We start from the raw sequence: 20,067 nt of genomic DNA, 5'->3' as shown, positions 1-20,067 counted from the left end.
TTCAGACAAGACATATTTTGGTGTCCTTTTGGAGTTTGGTGTTCTTCAATAATTGTATCATTTTAAGAGGGATGATATAGTTAGGTAGCTTTTTTTTTGAAGCATTTCTTAGACTGGGCAGTATGGTGCTCAGTGCTTGTACCATCCCAGCTGTTCGAAAAGCACAATCAGGTTTAAGCCAGCTGGGTTCACAATTTATCAAGTTATTGTATAATGTCATTATATCAAAAGTTAGTGGGAGCAGCTGGTGAGGAGACACCAGGAATAGGATAGACAGAGATCACAGTGATGAAGTACAACATTGATGCTTTGGTGAGTCAGTGCTCTGATTAGGCTACTGTTATATGTGCTCTCAGTCAGAAAGTAAAGTAGAACAGAGCATCATCTTCCCAAACTCCTTCAGTGGAGAGAATTCTTGTAAGTCTCTGGGCACAGACTGCTTGTAGCATTTATGTGAAACTCAAAGTATTAAAAGTGAATTGAACTAAAGTTATTGTTTTGAGGGGCTAATAAAATGAGAGTAAAATACCACACATTTAAAGGGGAAAAAAAAGAACTTGGGATTTCTAATATGGATCAGCGATGTTCATGCGGGCATAATAATATATTATGATGAAGATGATAAAAATGTGAACTGAGAAATGCTATTTCCATTAGAAAACTTGTATAATTGTTAAAAATCATCTTATTACACTATAATTTGAAGACTTTTCAAATAATCATGTAACGGATGTATTTACGTTGAATAAGGACGGCCATTTGTGGAGGAGTCCATTGCTGAAACATACATTGTTGCTCCATCTTGCCATGTATTGTTACACCTAATCATGACATAATGCAAGGTGATGGGTAATCACTGTTTCCCAGATTGATCATTTAACATTTATACATAATGATAACAGATCTTATTTTTATGTACTTCCCTTTTGTGTGTGGGAGCATGTGCGAATCAAGTAAGACAGTGTGGGCAAGTATGCATGTGTGTATATGTTTCATCTCAGTGAGTGCTGCAGTGAAGCAGCAGAGCTGACAAGCGTACCATCGGCCCTCGGTGGCACATCAGGGACAGCTGGATGTTGTCAGGCAGCCATAATGCTGATGGAAATGGTCTGATTGCAGCCCACAAGCCCCTCCCTGTTATAAATCAGCTTCACAGCACTCGGGTAGAATACAGCAGTGACAGGCTGCACCACACCTACTGTACCTTACAAGAAACCCTGCAGAAAACAGTATGTACACATGTTTATACACTGTCCTTGGCAGAGCATTTTAGATCTGGTCATAAAGTAATGTTTTCCTAATATTTTAGACACTTATTTAAGTTTCCCTAAAGAAGTACAACAACTGTCTTATATTTATAACAACTACAGATTAATCTATAAACTAGGTCTTTGTTAGATATGCACTATTTCTGACTGGTATGCAACAAAAACTATAAAGTTTATCCCAAATGTAATCTTTGGCATAGCAATACTGTATAATATTGTTATTATTCTTGTACTATAGCATGCAGTCTTTTCAACTGGCATGTTGGATTGAGCTGCCAGGCATTTACACCACCCACATGGGCTGCTCCACTGTCAGACATATCGGAAATTAGAAAGCAAAACTCTAACATGAAGCTCCCAGCAGTGTCAGTCTAATTAGTCAACAGTGGCTCCTCTTCTAAAAGAAATTAAGATGTAAATGTTTGAATAGATTGTTTTAGGCCCATAGTGGTTTTAGGCTTGATTGACATGAGCATTTCTGAGAATAGGAAGTTTTTGGACCAATAAATATGACATTGCCTAAGGATAAAGAGTCAGATGTTATCTGTTTCTACTGACATCTAAGAATGTTATGCATTAGTATGCATTAGTGTGGCTGGACACACATACAGAAATGTCAGTGGGATGATACAGCATTATCAAATAAACTCCAAGTCTTTTAAGATTCTTTGCTGCATAAAAATACAGTGAGACACACTTTATATTTATGTAGACCCACTACCTCACTTGAAATAACTTAACAGAAAAATGTGTTTAATTAAAACTAACCATAATCCATCATTCACTGCTGACCTTTTAGCAAAGTTTACTTAAATTAATTGGGCTGAGAAATTACTGGATGCCCTAGGGCTTAGCACTCACAAAAAAAAACAAAAAAAAAAACAGACTTTTGGTTTGCCAGTCTAATTGGCACAGCGCGGACGGTATCTTTGATTTGCATGCATGTAAAGGTTAGTGTCAGATTGTCCACAACAGCATCCACCTGTAGATCCAGGTGGTTTGGCTACAATAGACACTCATCATAAAGAATAGATTATTCATTTTTCAAAATGCCTATAATAACTATTTATGATCCCATGTGTTTGTTTAAGCCACAATTTATTCCTAACATAGTACTTTGTCTCTCTAATCTAGCCATTTTTTATATTCAGAGTGAGGAATTTTGGAGGAAATGTTCTCCATGTGGGATGTTGACCTCTTAAGTAGCTTTACTGACCTCTATTCTTGCCCTTCCTTCCAGGTGTACAGTCACTATTTTACTAAAATTTTCCCTTAATTCACTCATGTCACACTCATGACTATTGGATAACATAATCTTCTCTGTTATCTTAAATTAATAACAAAATGTACTTGTTTCATTTTCTTGTTATAGACCCAGTTTATGAAATTATGAAGTCACATAATATGGGTCTCAAAGTGTCTGTAGCTTAAAACAGCTATTTATTTCATGTTTACTAGGAGTGCCAAACGACATTCCGTCACAATAATCTCTTGCAACAGGCTCAGTAAATACTGCACACATCAGCTGATGGAAGAAAATAGGTTTTGGGCCAAACACAAGCATATAGAATATTAAAAACATTTAAAACATGTATTATAGTACGTAATGTATACATAAAACCAAAAAAGATAAGCCCCGTGTAAATCCATTTTAATTTTTGTCATTTACTGCCATCATTTAAAAAGGAATAGAAGGCTTTCTAAAGGTGATTATCCTGATTAGTGTCATTTTGTTTATGTTCCTGATAATAAAATTGGAAAAGGTCATTTTTTGCCCCTGTGGGGTTGTGATGCAGCTTTGGATAAATCAAGAGAAATTAGCTGTGAGAAGGTTAAAGCGTCCACTCTCGTCCCAGCAGTAGGTAATTAGTGTAAATGAATAAATCTAGGTGGTCGTGCCGTACAGTAGATCCAAATTGCTGTGAAATATTTAAATGTTAATGCAGTGTCAGAGATTAAACTGAGGGAAAGAGAAGGGAGGAGGTCTGGGGTAGAAAGGGATTAAGACTCAGCTTTGAAGGGCTTTTCCCATGTGCTCCACAGAACCATATCGCACTTTTTGCTTTTCCACGGGTTTCTATGGGGACTGCTTTCACTTAGTTCAGAAAACCCAATCTCCTCTCTGACCTTCTCCTGCCCAGCAGTCTCTATTGATTAACACACACACATGCACACACCCACATATGCAATTTCATGTAACAAAATGGAGCACTGCAGCATCCATGTTGCCTATCGTACAACTACAGCAGCATCTGAAAACAATAACACTGGCAACATCATAGAGACAAATACACCCACCAAATAAATCCTGAAGGATACGAAGCAAACCATAAAACAACCATTGTAATCACAACGGAAAATAATAATAGTCTGCAGTCCCTTAACATGTTTATGGAAGTTTTATTGTTCTCTGTCACTCTATCTTCCTCAGTGTCTTTGTATAAATGTCATGGATCTGATGTAGACAGCTGAGCACATCATTACTGTTATCCCACTGCCATTCTCCTCCTGTTTTATTAAGACAGTAAGGAGGCGTCCCCACCTCCCTTGACAAAAGGACCCTCATTACAAACTATCTCTATATCTCTTTTCCATCTGTCTGCTCTCTCCCTCTCTCTCCCACTCCTTCTCTCTCTCTCTTTGTTTTCTGTAGCCCATATGTGCCTGGTCAGCACTCTACTCCTTTGGGGCTTCTTTGGTACAGCTTGAACACATAAGGAGTCTATTTAAATACTCATATACATATTTATCACAGTCTAAGACAGTGTAAGCCTTAGTGTAATGTGTACTTGAAAATGTATAAGCTGATGATATGTTACACATTATGTCTGGGCTCCTTCGGAAAATGTACCAGTTCTTGCATCTGGACAGGATGCAGACATGTTAAATCACATCACAGGATGAACCATATGGTCAGCCTTTCCAGCATCAGCGGGACTCCTGCCAACACTGAAAGAGCTTCGTCAACAACTTGCTTTCCATATTTTAGTTGTACCACCAGAGCATGATATGATACTGCAGGACTGTACAACTATGTACTTTGTAGGGTTGAGCACATCCAGGTTTTATTTTCTGAATATCATCTGGCTGGCATTACTGTGATCAGGGAATTAATCTGCTGTGATATTTGGTTGGAGTGAAGGCCAGCATATCTATATAACAAAATGCTAAATTAGTTGATTAATTATGTGAGTGTAAGAACAAAAACAAAGAAATTGCACTGAATAAATTACCAGTTTGGGCGAAAAGAAAGAAAGGTGCAAGGGAGGTGCAATTGCTAATTAACAGATAAATGAGAGAAGAATATGGACTGATCCTGATGATCTATGATTTGCTATCAGATATAGGCACTAACTTCTGGCTCGAGCTAATTATTTTTAAACAATTTATAATTATGCATTGCCAATCCTCTACCTCTGTTTGGTGATTTCTAGGAACACAGTCCCTGCTTGACATCAAAACTCAAGTTAACAGAACATTAAGTATTTCTCCTGAACAGCTTTGAACAGCTTCAGTAATCTGTGGTACATGTAAGGGGCCAATCTGTGTCCTGATTGGTTTAGTATTGCAGGATAATCAGCGTTGCTTATGTAATTTAGTACATCTCACATCTGCAGTTTTAATGAACAAGTAATAATATATCATTCTCATTAATTACTACACAAGAATATCATTTCAGTTAAGCTCCAGATAAGTATACTGCCAAATATATATAAAATGTATGAATCAAACATTGATCTGAAGTGTAGGAGAATTAAACAGTAAAGACAAAGTTCCAAGTGACAATATGTCCACAATAAAGCAGACAATGTGTACAGCACACATGACCTGTACATCACAGAACACTGGAATCTGAGTGAATCTTACTAGTAGAAATCAATAATGCCTGAGCTTCTTTGATTAAATGCCATACAAAGAGAAACTTTTTAGACTCACCAAGATGTGTTCAACATGTTCATTTTGCCTTTCAAAAATACCCACTGACAAATTTCAACAATTCACAATTCATCATAGATAAAATCACGTTTTTAGAATAGTTTACCTGAATCCTGTTGCAGTAAAGAAATAGGAAAGTAAAGCTCACTTCCATTTTCTTTCTGAACTCCTACAAGAGTTTACACTTCCATAACAGTTGTAGGCGCCCCAGTCTTTTTGGCAATCCTGTACCTTTGTGTTGACTCAGTATGCACTTAAAGCCTCAATGGTCTGCTCGACATTGGGTTTTTGCAATAATGGCTGAGTCTTGCCAAGATAAAACCATTCCAACAATTTTAACCTGATGCCTGTAACTTTCCACAAGACAGTCTCCTAAAAGGTGCTCTCAGATCTGACAAAACTGAATTCATGAAGTTTGCCTAATCTTCTCCACAGTGTGATGCAAATCATCATCAGGTTTTGGTAAGTCTGTTTAATTGTGGCAATAGAGAATGAAAAGAAAGAGGACTAAGACAGAGCCTTGTGGGACACCACATGTCAGGTCATTTTATTGGAGTAATGGTCATTCATGGTCACAAAGACCAATCAAGTGTGACTGAATCATTAATGAATATTCAAAACTTGGCTCTGGTTGCAGCGACAGGCTTACATCTGGTCTCCAAAACTAGAGTTCTAAGTCCAACTTGATAATTATGCTTGTTGTTTTAGGTGGTCTTAAGCTTTCTCCTCACTAAGACTGGACATAAATCTTTTGCCCAGTTAAAAGTAGACATAAAGTCAAAGGCCCTGGAATCATGGACTATTTTTATAATAAAAACAATGGGGTCCTTCATTTAAAGAATGACTTTTGGTCAAGAGAGACTAATTAGCTACTACTATGAGGCTACTGCAGCTATATCTGTGGGATTAGAGGGACAGAAAATAATCTGAAACCTAAAAATAATACATCATTAATTAAATGCAAGGTTGGGCAATCTTGGGATCTTAGACAATGGTCATTCCTCATTATATAACTAATACTTTCATATGGATTGTTACATTAAAAAAATGAATGTCAGTTTGTTCAAACCTTTCTTACTCAGCTAATATCATTTTAAATGTCCATTTATCTGTGTAATTACGCTGTTTTACAGCAAGCATTTCCCTAACCAATGGCCAAGACCCTTCAGGGTTTGTAGCGTTACTGTTGCTAGCACAGGTTGCTAGACTAGTGAGTTTTTTTCACTCCATTAATGCAATAATTTAGTGTCTGTCCACACTACACACACTGCAAGTCTGGCTTCTGAACTCCAATTTGCAGTGAGTCTGATTTACACATATGTTTAAGAGTTATGCTAGTGTGAAAAATGTTCTTGATTCATTATAAAACTCAGGCTGGACAAAACCAGCTTGCCACAATCTAGATAAGTGATGAAAACACTGCAGCTGTATCCACATGAAAAAGGGATGTGTTTGTTTACATCATTTAGATATTATCAAAATGTTATACAAAAAGCCATCACATAGCCTAAGCCTCTGGAAACCATGAAAAAAGGAGAAGGAAATCTTTGTCTGGTTGAAGTTTACCTGTATTTTATAAGTGGATGTGCTAACAGTCAACTGATTAGAGGAGAGAAGCTGAAAACACCTGCTCTATGTTCTGTCTGTGTCACACTGGAGTTACACCTGTCAAAACACAGGTGTTCTAAGGAAACCATGCCTTTGATAAACAGAAACAGTCTACTGGATATGAAATACGATAAGGTTAGGATTCTGTTGTAGAGATTTGTTTGGACTTAATGGAAGAGCTATCATGGATTTCCAGGTTATGTCAGACCTCAACACCCTACTGTCACCCACATTACATGTTGTGTTTTTATGCAAATGGTGCGCAAACACTGTAGAGATGTGAGAAGTGTGCACAAGTTCACCGCCTGTCGAGTCATCAGCAGGGAGTCACTGGTACTGAACCTCCACCTCCCTAATATGTAATGAACAGTTACTTTCAGCTTCTTTTATTTCTTTTCAGGTTGACTGCTCTCTTTTATGTGTAGTCCAGTTGGAATGTTTGTCACTTAATGTCCTCTTGCACTGACTGTACAACTCAGTCTATTTCCTAACTTGAGTAATAGTAGTCGCAGTAAGTAAAACCGCCTTTAATTTTAGCAAGATAGAAAAATGCATTTACAATATATCCCAATGAACATGCATTGTAAAGACTGCCCATAGTGAAAACTAGGCATAACTGGTTGGTGTAAGTATCATACAATTCATGTAAAGGCTGGTCTTAAAAGAATTGCTTAACGGTTACATGTTTAGTTAAGACCAGCTGGTGCAACCAGCCCCACTTGTTCCCAAACTGTGCTTGACCCTGAAATCAGAAATTCCATATTTCCTCAAACAGATCATTTTGCATTAGAGGCCTGTAATTCTAATTCCCGCTGTTTGACATGTATAATTAGTCATAGTTTAGTCTAAGCCTTGTTTTGGTGTGCTTTTATTGTGAAACATTTGCAGGAATGTGTTATGGAAAACTGATTTAATTGCAAGGTTTCCGTTAGGCATTACAAAATACAGTAACATGCACACAGATGCAGTGGCTGAAATAAGGCAATGACACTTTATGTAACAAGTTAGAGTTTTACGCAGCAAATGGGGCTGGTTTTTATTTGTTTGTGCCCAATGCCCTAAACCATTACCAGGCTTTTAATTTACTACCGGTTTTTATTTGCAGAAATACTGTAGGAAAATTGCCACAATCACTAATAAAGAGTCACACAAACCAGGACAAATCACTACAGACAGTCAACAGTGCACAATAAACCCTATCTGTCACAAAATAACTGGAATCCACAAAGGGAGGGAGAAGCAAAATTACACTCAAATGGCAAAATCAAATTAAATTCAGGGCAGAATGTATAATACATCAGCCGAGATCCCTGCGTACCACAAATAAAACATATAATCACATTGTGAATTATCACTATCAAGTTTTACATGACAGAAGAAAGAGAGGCAATGAGTGAGCAATGGTAGAAAAGTGTGTGGGAGTCAGAGTGTGAGCATGTGGTGGGCTGGGGTTAAAAGGTCTTCTCTACACAGTCATTACTGCGTCCACACACTCAGCTGCCACACACACACACACACACACACACACACACGGATGGATGGATGGATGGATGGATGGATGGATGGACAGAGACAGACAGACAGACAGACAGACAGACAGACAGACAGACAGACAGATAGATAGATAGATAGATAGATAGATAGATAGATAGATAGATAGATAGATAGATAGATAGATAGATAGATAGATAGATAGATAGATAGATAGATAGATAGATAGATAGATAGATAGATAGATAGATATGTGTCTGAAGGGAGTTTGGGTAAACCTCAAGTCTGACTTTCAAAGCACAGTAAGTTGCAGATGGACATTTTCTCTCACACACAAACACACTATTGTCCCGTTTAGTTTAGTTCTAAGCTTCGTCTCTGGGCAGATGCCATCTTTTCCGCCCCTTCCACCTGTCAGGTGCCCTTGCTTGCTTTAATAGTGGCGATGGAGAGGATGGGAGAGGGAGGGAGGGTGTTGGACACTGGACTATGTGCTAGTTCCTGTCTCTTCTTCCATGTGCCAGGCTTGCATCACAGTTCATTTCCCTGCCTCCTCTCTCCTCCACTGTGCTCAGCAAAGCCTCCCGGCAGGTGTCTCACCGCAGAAGGGTTCTGCCACCGCACAGGGCCACATCTCTGTGCTCAAACTCAACATCGTAAGCAGTCACCTCCGCAACACAACTCATGACCTTGGCATCCAGTGAGCTTTGAGCAAACACTAAAAGATCTTTTGATCAAACTCCTCTGATTGAGTCTTTTTATACTGAGGAAATAAATCCAAGTTTGAATAATAAACTAATGTCTTGCAGTTTCTGCTTTTCTGCATGAAAAAAATTGTCTTTAGTGAAAACAGCATTATTTTTGTTTGTTTTTTAAATAAAGATTTGAAACTCTTGTCCACAAATGTGTACAAAAAACTTAGGCTATAGCTGGGTCTTAGGAGGTTAAATCTATGTGTCTAATGATCAGTCATTTCATAAATACCTTTAAATAGTATAATCATTCTGCACATACAGAAGACCATTATCAACAAAGGCAAATGATAAGTGACTTGTGAAAAACAGCATAGATTGATTACAGCGTTATCCTAATATTGGAGGCACCTGACCGTTTCTGGATTTAGCACTTTTTCTGGATTACATATATTTCACACTGGCTGCTGCTACTTCGGGGAAGATGAAAGTGTCCCCATGTAACTACTTTGAAGATAAAGATGTTGCACTGAGTACTGTCATCAGGGAGCAATCAACAAAGACACAGCTGGACCTCTGATGCCTTTTGAAGTAATTCCATGAACTGAAATAAAGAGGGAAGGTTTTAAACAGATACTTGCTTCGGAAAATGAAATCTCATAGTGTAACAATATTAAAAGTTTGCCTTTTACAGTCCAAAAATTATTTCTAAAGCACATACTTTGTGAACTTCATAATATAGAGTAATTTGATTTATGCACACTTTTTTCTGAGTTTTATATTATTTTAAACTTAAACATTAACCAAGGAACACCTGTCTTTGTCAAGCATAATGCTGATTGCTCTGGTACAACAGACTAATGTTTTCCTTTCTGAAAAATGTGTGACTACGTGATGACAAAGTGTGAGACAAAGGTGATGTTGACACCGTGACAACACCATCATTACTTCCTCCTCTCACTCTGGATGTGTGAATAACACGATTACATTTTCTGCTGATGAATGAAGAGAAAATGCAATTATAGAGAGCAGGAAACCATTCAAGGTAATATATAGTGACACTCTATTTATCATAAAGGCTACTCAACTGTGATCTGTGTCTGGTTTTATTCTTAAACATCTAAGTAATTTGTTGGTTAATAATAGCACTGGGTTTGAATACAAATCAGTGCATAAATAAAACCCTAATATTTATTATTCTTAACTCTTCTGTTCGGACTCTTCCTGCATTGTAGTCATTGTTTTTTGCCCGCATGCTACATTTCTGTTGTGCTGTTCCTTGTGGATGTGGTTACCTTGGTAACATCTCTAGTGGCCAGCAATTTGAGAATATGGAGCCCTATAATGTTGGTTCCATGTTACCATAGCAAATTTGTCTGTTCTGCTCAGCACACTGTATAAAGGGGCTTTGTGGGCTAATGCTGCTCAGTCCAGCAAGCACTAAGAAAGTTAATTAGGCTTTATGCAAAAATCAATACTGTGACTGTGGTTCAAGGAAGGCTTTTTCAATTATGTGAATTCACTTTATCCTGCTTTTTGTGATTTCCTTTTAAAATATAAATGAGCAAGATGACCATTAATGCAAGGTTTTTAAAAAAAGAGTGACATTACCAAATAGCAAACAAACAAAACACCAAATTATTCTTAGATTGAATATACAGTATTTAATAATATTTATACCACAGTCAAAGAGCTAACTCATCTCAGCACTTAAAATAGAAATCCCACTGTGTGAAAGCCTAAGAACACAAGGAGAGCAAAGGAACTGTATGCATTATACATAGTGCAAAGAGTGCATTCATAGCCCCGTGTATGCTCCTGAAACATGACTTAACAAGAAAGCTTAAGCACAAAAACATATCCTTGGTTGAGAGCGGAAGCACCTGGGTTTTCCACAGAAAGGCTCCACATGAATGGTTGTCATTACATGCTGATTTCACTTTATTTGACTTGTTTATTTAAAATGCAAAACTCAACAGTGTTTCAGATATTTCAAGGTAAATTATGATAATTACAGCTGAATAAAAAAGATGATAACATTTGAGTTTTATGCAAATCTGATATGAAGGTTTTTCCTCTGACAAAACTGTTCATGGATTGAGATCATAGGTCCAATCAAAGCAGCAAGATGAACAATGAAATGCTAATTCAAATGTTTGTACAAATTCATGAAAAGGGTATTAAACAAAATGTATGACTGTCAGACATGAATGCATGAATTAAGCAAATTCTGCCCTTAAAAATCTCTCTATATTTGCATTGCCCTTTTCAATTATAGCACAGAGTCTATCTTTACTGTTGTGCAAACGGAATGCTATGGCTCGAGGTAGAACAGAAGAATTAAAACTGTGGATGGATATATCATTCTTATGGAGCATGGCTGTCACTTTAATTGAGACGTTGACTATTGCATATTCAAGTATGTGCTGCACTAGACTGCCTTAGCCAATCATAAAGGCTGTGTGTCGCCATTGGCTGAGCTATGGAGAGAGCTGTGTACTGCGCTGTGAGGGGTGGGGGGCTCTCTATCTCCTCTGTGCTCTCCCATTCAACCTCTGTAGTCAGCAGAACGAGAGGCTGAGCAGCGCTACACAGCATCCACATCGACAGCATCCTGCAGATGACTCTGCTCCGTGGACGAGAGGAAGGAAGAGAAAAAAAAACAAGCGTGGGAGAGATAAGATTGAAACCAAAGAAGACGACGGACTAAAAGGAAAAAGAGAAGCACCAAAGGAGTGAGAGTGGGAAATGAAAGGAATTGAGTAAACACGTCTGCCTGCCTGAGGACCACTGCAGCTGTACTAAATCTGGGGCTGTCAGGCCAACCCTCAGCAGAGCAGTAAGTGAGAGAGGCAAAGGAGCAAAGGAGAAAAAGAAGTGATTTGAAGAGCTGATCCCATCACTCTGGACATGTAGGAATGGGAACCCTAAGAGCATCTCTGACAGCAAATCAAACTTTGCACAGAGAAAAAGTGCCTTCGTATCTCCAGTCTAAGCCAACTTCTTCCGAGAAGTGAGGAAAACAGCTACAGCAAGACAGTTATCGTGTTAGTTCCTAAAATGTGGAACCTCCAAGAGGATCTTGAGCTTGTGCATTGCTGAGTACAGCTCTGTGTTTGCTGTCCAGTTTAAGGCCCCCTCAGTCCTCCCTTCCACCTGCCTGCTCCTGGTGAATGTCTTCTCTGCATGCACTCCTACTGCTCGGCAGTTGAACACACTCATGGTCGATGCCAAGGGAAGGAACATGAAATGTCTGACTTTCTTCTTAATGCTTCCTGAGTCAGTGAAAAGCAAGTCGAGTAAAAGCTCTAAGAAGGGGAATGCCAGCGGCAGCTCTAAGCTGCCCCCAGTTTGTTATGAGATCATCACTCTGAGGAGCAAGAAGAAGAAGAAGATGGCAGCGGATATTTTTCCAACCAAAAAGCCGGCATCCACTACCACAGTGCAACAGTATCAGCAGCAGAACCTCAACAACAACAACACAATACAGAACTGTAACTGGCAAGGACTATACTCCACCATAAGAGAAAGGTTAGTACAAAAAGCAAACTTCGTGCTCATACACTTCACATTAAAAACAGAATGGACATATTTGAAATACACAAATGGATTAAAATTCTCATAAGTTCAATAGCTTATAATATATGTGTGTATTTTTATTGCATTGCATTCTGAAAGCAGCAATAAGTCCTTGCTTTAATACAAACACTAAAGTAAAGTACACAGAGTTTAGTGTATTTGTGCGTGTTTTTGTAAGTGTGTGTTTGTATATGGGTGGGGGTCCCCTCTGCCCTGCCCTCAGCCTGCTGGGGCTATCTCTGTTTACACCCTCTCCACTCCTGCAGACTTCGTGGCTCTGACATAACAGAGGGTGGACAAGCACCGGTTACGTTTGATATGCACAACAGGCAGAGGCTGCTCTACACTAAAAGCAAAATATTTACCTTGGCCTATCAATAAAAGTCCCCAGCTGTCCAGAGCAAAATGTGTGCTTTCCGACCTGGCTTTGTTGTCTCTCCAGAACATCATGGGGCTGTTTACCCACCCCTGTGACATGTTCCACTACTCAATAATATATGAACACAGCTTTATTGTTGGTCCCATTCTTTCACAGCAGGGATTTTCCATGCTGTTCATTGTTTCATTTGCTTGTCCTTATAAAGATTTATCAAGTAGAGTTAAAAATTGACTTTTTAAATAGGCATATGAATAAGACTTCTACATTGTTAAAATTCCTCCAATCCTCCTTGAATCCACTGGGACACTTTATGCTGTGAAAAACCTATTTTCAGAGTAGCTGTAAATAATATTTTTGCTTGAAGATCTTATGCTGCTAATTAAGTTTTGTAGAAGTTTATGCATTGGTCCTCTTATTCTCTAACCTCTACCAGCTGTGTATATTTTCATTTTCTCTTCTAAAATAAATGAAAAAGAAAACATGTTGAAAAAAATCTCCTGTTGTTTTCTCCTTTTAGAAATTCAGTGATGTTCAACAATGAGCTGATGGCAGATGTTCACTTTGTAGTGGGTCAGCCTGGAAGGACGCAGCGGCTGCCAGGACACAGAGTAAGAATTTCATCAAATCACAGTAGCAGGGAGGAAATTAACAAGCAGGCAATCAGGTGGCCGAGTGTTGTTCATATCATATCAGCATAAAAATAATCATTGCCAGCAGTAATGGAACCCAAATCCTTTGTGCTCTACTCTCACTTCTGCACCATGCGTCTTTTCGAGACAGTCCTCAATTATTTATGTAAATGAGGCTGAAGGATGGAAGCGAATGAATGAGAGGAGGAGGAAGGGATATCCTCTTCAGCAGTCGTCTGTCACAGAATGGATCGCCTTTGTCTCTGCTTTAGCTCAGCTTTTCAGAAACAGCTTTGCAATTACTCAACTTTTAATCAAACCCACCCAACAGCACCCAGCCACAGTGATAAGGCACAGAATAAGATGCATTCAAGTCTGCATCTCACGTCCCCGAACTACTTTTGTACTCATTGTCTTGATTAGCTTTTGAGTGTTGGATTGACTGACAACTGACAGTCTGTTAAATAGCTACGATTATTACAATTATGAAGATATTCTATGCCAGTTATAAGCAGCGGGTCAACATCCTTCGACTTCTTTGTTTAGTTCACCCTCTGACCTGAATATTTTTCAAGATGTTCATATAAATGATTAATCAGGGTTTATAGTCAGCTAAACCATGTGTCTCATCTAAAAGTACATAATCATTCCTACCCCATTTGAATATGATTAGAACGTTCACATTAAATTTACTAAGTCATTATGCAGCCATGAATATAGCTTGGCTGCCACATCCTCACTGTCAGATAAGTCTGGCACGGGTCATCTTTTTTGCTCATTATATGCAACCCAAATGTATTATCTATGATTGGTTGCTGCAGAGCACTTTGTGCATTTATAGAAAGCAGTTATGGAAGGACATTGAGGATGACTTGACTGCACTTTATGCTGAGACATTATGCCATTGGAACATAATGACATCCAGTGCAGCAATCTTTATTGTGTCCATTTGGCAGCAATTCAGATACGCATTATAATTTAATTCACAAAGTTATATCTTCCGAGATGGAGGATGCAGCTTGTACCTAAGAGTAGTAATTTATGTGAACATCTGTAAAATACAGAGGGCCAAGAGGTGGATATAATCATATTCTAATATGCAGTATTTATATACTGGTCTCTAAATCCACACAAAAGAGAAATTGTGTTTTAGCAGACCTTTTTATGAAAATGAAGCGTAATAACAACAATGGTATTGTTTTTGACAACACTTGCTTGCAGGGTATATTTTAGGTTGTTCCACTACAATTAAGTCACTTTAGACAAAGTCAGGTTTTCATGAGAAAATTTATACCACCCACAATCTCACCTACATATATTCATGCTGCAAAGTCACTAATACACATAACAGTGATATGCACAAGAACCAAAAACGAGGAAATACTTGAGTATAATTACACGATTCACAGCCTTACACCGAGTGCTTATTCCTGAGGTTATTAGCATTGTGTTGCAGTTGGTTTCATCATAATACCAGATAAGTCATTAATTTCAGTAAATTGAACTTTTGCTGCACTCTATTCAGTTGTGTTATTAGGATTTCCTCATTTTTTTCTTTTTATCAGAACAATCTTGTTCATTAGAAATCAGCCTCTGTGTCCACGGGGGAAATAGTAACTCAGCTCTGCTCATTATGTGAGAAACTCAACAGGTTTAGTCTCTCTAGCGATTAGAACTCAAGCATTGTTCAAAAACCATGAAATTATTTTGTTTTTTATGTAAAGAGTAAGAACTACATGTGAACTAATTGGATTATTACAGTTCTCAAATAATTTTTTGTTTGTTTTTCTGTCATTTCCAACAGTATGTTTTGGCTGTGGGCAGTTCAGTGTTTCATGCCATGTTTTATGGTGAACTGGCTGAAAACAAGGATGAAATTCATATTCCAGATGTGGAACCAGCGGCCTTTCTGGCGATGCTAAAGTAAGGATTCTCTTCACTGAAACTCTTCTATATATTGTATTTCCTTCAGCTGACCTTTTTGTGCTCTTACAATGCTTTGATATTATTTTTGCAGTTTTAAGTACATAACTGTTTCTATTACATGGAGGTACCTTATAGTTTAAATAGCACTTGTCCTGACACCTCTCCACTTATTTAAATAAGTGTTTTTTTCCTGTATTTTAGAATCAAGCATATTTGCCTGGTTTATCTTTCAACTATTCCCTTTCCTAATCTTTTTTGTTGGATCACTCCACATTGATTGCCATCTTTACTTCTATCTTCTCATATCACTTTTGATTTTATTTTTTTCTGCCGGTGGAGGTGAACTACAGTATGAGGGAGATAACAGTATAGGATGAATACCATTTTTGTTTGTTGATTAGCACACATTATGTAGAAGGTAATTCCATTCATTTTCATGGCCTTTGCTCAAAAGACTAAATCACAGTGAGTGAAATTTGAGCACTAAAATTGTTATAAAGTCCTTAGTATTATTATTATTATTATTATTATTATTATTAGTATTATTATTATTATTATTATTATTATTTATTATAGAACTATCAATTTAACAAGTGTTTAAATCCTTTTGTAGGCTTTTCTGTAAAGTTTGATCTCTTATGTATAAAGGCGATAACATCTGTATGTCAACAGGTATATTTACTGCGATGAGATTGACCTAAGTGCTGACACAGTGTTGGCCACTCTTTATGCTGCCAAGAAGTACATTGTCCCTCACCTGGCACGTGCCTGCGTCAACTTCCTGGAAACCAGCCTGAGTGCCAAGAATGCCTGTGTGCTACTCTCCCAGAGCTGCCTGTTCGAGGAGCCAGAACTGACACAGCGCTGCTGGGAGGTGATTGATGCCCAGGCCGAGCTGGCGTTACGCTCGGAGGGCTTCTGTGACATCGACGTCCAGACCCTGGAGAGTATCTTACAGCGAGAGACACTCAATGCTAAAGAGATAGTGGTATTTGAGGCAGCCCTCAGCTGGGCTGAGGCTGAGTGCCAGAGACAGGAGCTAACCTCTTCGACAGACAACAAGCGTAAGGTTTTGGGAAAGGCCATGTACCTGATACGCATCCCTACAATGGCTCTGGATGATTTTGCCAATGGAGCAGCCCAGTCGGGCGTGTTGACTCTTAATGAGACCAATGACATCTTTCTGTGGTACACAGCAGCCAAGAAGCCCGAGCTGCAGTTTGTCAGCCAGCCCAGGAAGGGCCTGACACCTCAGCGCTGCCACAGATTCCAGTCCTGTGCTTACAGAAGCAATCAGTGGCGTTATCGGGGCCGCTGTGACAGCATACAGTTTGCAGTTGACAAAAGAGTTTTCATCGCTGGTTTTGGACTGTATGGCTCCAGCTGCGGTTCTGCAGAGTACAGCGCAAAGATTGAGCTGAAACGTCAAGGAGTACTGCTGGGACAAAACCTGAACAAATATTTCTCTGATGGTTCAAGCAATACCTTCCCAGTATGGTTTGAGTATCCAGTCCAGATCGAGCCTGATACATTCTACACTGCCAGTGTGGTTCTGGACGGGAGTGAGCTGAGCTACTTCGGACAGGAAGGGATGACAGAGGTGCAGTGTGGGAAAGTAACATTCCAATTTCAGTGCTCCTCTGACAGCACTAATGGCACAGGAGTACAGGGGGGGCAGATTCCTGAGCTCATCTTTTATGCCTGACAAACCCTGTACATACATTATCCAGATTTTGAGTGCACTTATGGAAAAGAGATAATTATTTGTGCATAGTGTCACTTTCTTTCTTATTTTTGTCACTACTGTGGAAAACGAGTCTGATCTGAGCTCTGAAAGGGGCTTATTGTATGTGGTTTGATTTCAGTAAATGGTCCATTTGAGTAGGACCAAATAGTTTCAACATATTACAGACAAAAAAAATCTAACAAGATAAAAAGAATATCTTGTATTAGATGTGCATGTATATATGAATATATGTAAATTTTGAAATGTACAGTATATGATGTACACTTGTGGTCAGTGCAGACCACAAAGATATCTTATATAGTGAATATGCTACAGTATGTTTATTATTTCTATGCTTGCATAGAATGCACATATATAGCAGCAATACTTCACATTCTATATTCTATCATGATTATTTCGTGTCATGACTCATCAGCATTAAAATGGAAGCGAAAAAGGCTGTATGATACTCAGAACCAACACAAAAATTCAAGTCGTGGTTACAGACAAAAAACACGTCCTGTGGTAGTACTGTAGTATCCATTACACATATTTGAGTGAGAGCAGTTGAATCCGTGCTTTTTAGACTCTGAATCTAGTGGTGGTGCACTTAGAGGGGGCTTTAGGGGTCTTAGATTAGGGGCACTAGAAATAATGAGGCACATTACCCCTACAGTGTCTTTCTGTATCATATTCCTCTGCACCTATACTCATTTCAGCCACACCTCCATAGAGGGATTCAGTTAGATCAGTGTCATTATGTTCGCAGTGAATATTAGGGCTTACAGTGATCACAGTGTAGTGAAATATTTATTTGATTTTTCTATTCAATTATGTCTGCATTGCAGTACTTACAGCATGAACAAAACTGTTCCATTTCACCTAACATGTACCACTAATTGTTCTGGCGCCTTTGTTTTGTTTACAGCAAAAAGATCAATGATTGATTCTGTGTTGTTCAGCTGTTTATCTTATAGACTTTAACTTCTCTCTGTTAAACCCTGTACACTCTGAACTGCTGAGCACTCCCTCCCAATGTGATCATACAGCATCATACATTTTATGCTACAGAATTGCACTGATATTGGTTTGTAATTGAATTTGTTATTTTGTCTTACTTGTTCTTTTGAACCAGGCAGATTTCTTTGATTTTCTGTGCTACTGATTTTTTTTCCTTGAAAACATCCACAGATTTATCTGTGGATCACAGTGGATGGGCAAACTGGTGTTAATGTCCTGTGTTTACGTGCTACAGTGCTGGGAGACCAACGAATGTGTATGATTGTTGACGATGCAAATAAAGAAAACAAGTGGTAAATGGCTCTGTATCCCATCTGTAAAAAGCATGATGCCCTTCGGCACTGCAGTGATTTACAATGCCAAGGAAAGCCGTCTGTTGATTGATGATCTCTGCTTTCATGCCACTTACACTCCCTCCTTTTTGTCTGATAAAGTATAACTCTGTTCTCTATAATACTGTAACATTATGCCTCCCCTTCTTTAACATGAATTTTAATATGCTACAACTCTAAAGTATAGTTCAAGAATTTTCATCTTGTTGTCTTATCTTAATGATACAGGAGTTCTTTTCTTTTGTTCAGACAAAGTAGTAATAGTGGAGTGATGATCTCATACATACATCTCAAACATGTCAGGTATGAGAACATCACTCTACTACTACTTTAACTGAACAAAACAAAACAACCCCTGTAACTCTAAAGTATGTTTTTGACATGCAGTGATTTTTGCAAAGGGATGCAGAGACAGACTGAATGGAAAACAGACCTCAGTCATAAAGAATGTCTCCCTCACATGCCCATCAAATGTTTTAATTGTTGAGAGATAGAGAATAGATTTACATTCCTAACATCTGAACACTCTGAAACGTTGAATTCCCAGCATACTACCTTGACTGTCTGACCCAAAAATCTTGATAAGATGTATCTGTCTGCAGATAAAAAAAAAGACAACATGTCTCAAACAGGGATTTTTACTTCTGTTCATGTCTTTATCTTATAAAGTCTTTACAAGTCATGTACGTTTGTTGTGGGTGAAGTAAAATATTCCAGTCACAGATATAATTGTTGGATTAACAAAGATTGAGTTTTACACCTGATAGAATCAAAACAAGATGAGTCATTTACTGAACCTCGAGATGCATCATATCCCTTTGTGAATTGTATGCTGTTAAAGACAACCACTCCTGGGAGCTTATGGCAGGTACCTGATTACCAAGGCACTCAATAATACTGAGACCAAGTTTGACATAGGCAATAAGCATGAAGCCCTTGATGAATTGAACTCAATATGTTGGGGGACTCGTGTGTTTCAGTGTGATATTTCATGATCGTGGCGCTAATGTTGTAAGCAAGATCATTAATTGCAGTGGAGGCAACAGGGGAATAGAATGTAGCAGGAGTCAGAGGCAGCCCTGCTTTCAACAGCCATACAACATGTTTCATTTCACAAATGTGACTGATTAGTAGTACCAAAATTACAATTTAGTTGTAGTCCCATTATAGTTGTAAAAAAAAAAAACAAAAAAAAAACAACTGAGAAACAGGTAACCACATGCATATCGATTCTCGCTGTTTACCTGTTTTTCACCACTAAAAAACCCTAAGAAGGTCAAAAACACTTTGGAGACACTTCCAGATTATGTTACTTTAAAAAAAATCCCCCTCCTGGTCTTGACCTGCAATTTTTAGCTGTTGGACAGAGAAAGCTTAGATAGCAGGTGTGCAGCCAGAGGCTACAAAAGTCATTGTCAGAGCTGAGAAGAGACCAGTGCTGACCAAAAACAAGCAGATAATCAATGCAACGCTTCAAACAG

The 20,067-nt window shown here is 38.4% G+C and overlaps 1 protein-coding gene across 1 annotated transcript; it reads left to right on the top strand.

Annotated features, from left to right (window-relative positions):
* The first annotated feature begins 11,530 nt into the window (after nucleotides 1–11,530).
* On the top strand, nucleotides 11,531–18,552 carry btbd3b (BTB (POZ) domain containing 3b). Its single transcript, XM_030156073.1, has 4 exons — nucleotides 11,531–12,526; nucleotides 13,471–13,561; nucleotides 15,387–15,505; nucleotides 16,181–18,552. The coding sequence occupies exons 1-4, from the start codon at nucleotides 12,216–12,218 to the stop codon at nucleotides 17,211–17,213; spliced, it is 1,554 nt and encodes a 517-aa protein (XP_030011933.1). The 5' UTR covers nucleotides 11,531–12,215; the 3' UTR covers nucleotides 17,214–18,552.
* The last annotated feature ends 1,515 nt before the right edge of the window (nucleotides 18,553–20,067 follow it).

Source organism: Sphaeramia orbicularis, chromosome 15 (assembly GCF_902148855.1).
Source record: "Sphaeramia orbicularis chromosome 15, fSphaOr1.1, whole genome shotgun sequence".
Lineage (NCBI taxonomy): Eukaryota > Metazoa > Chordata > Actinopteri > Kurtiformes > Apogonidae > Sphaeramia > Sphaeramia orbicularis.
This window is presented reverse-complemented; position numbering and strand designations above follow the sequence as displayed.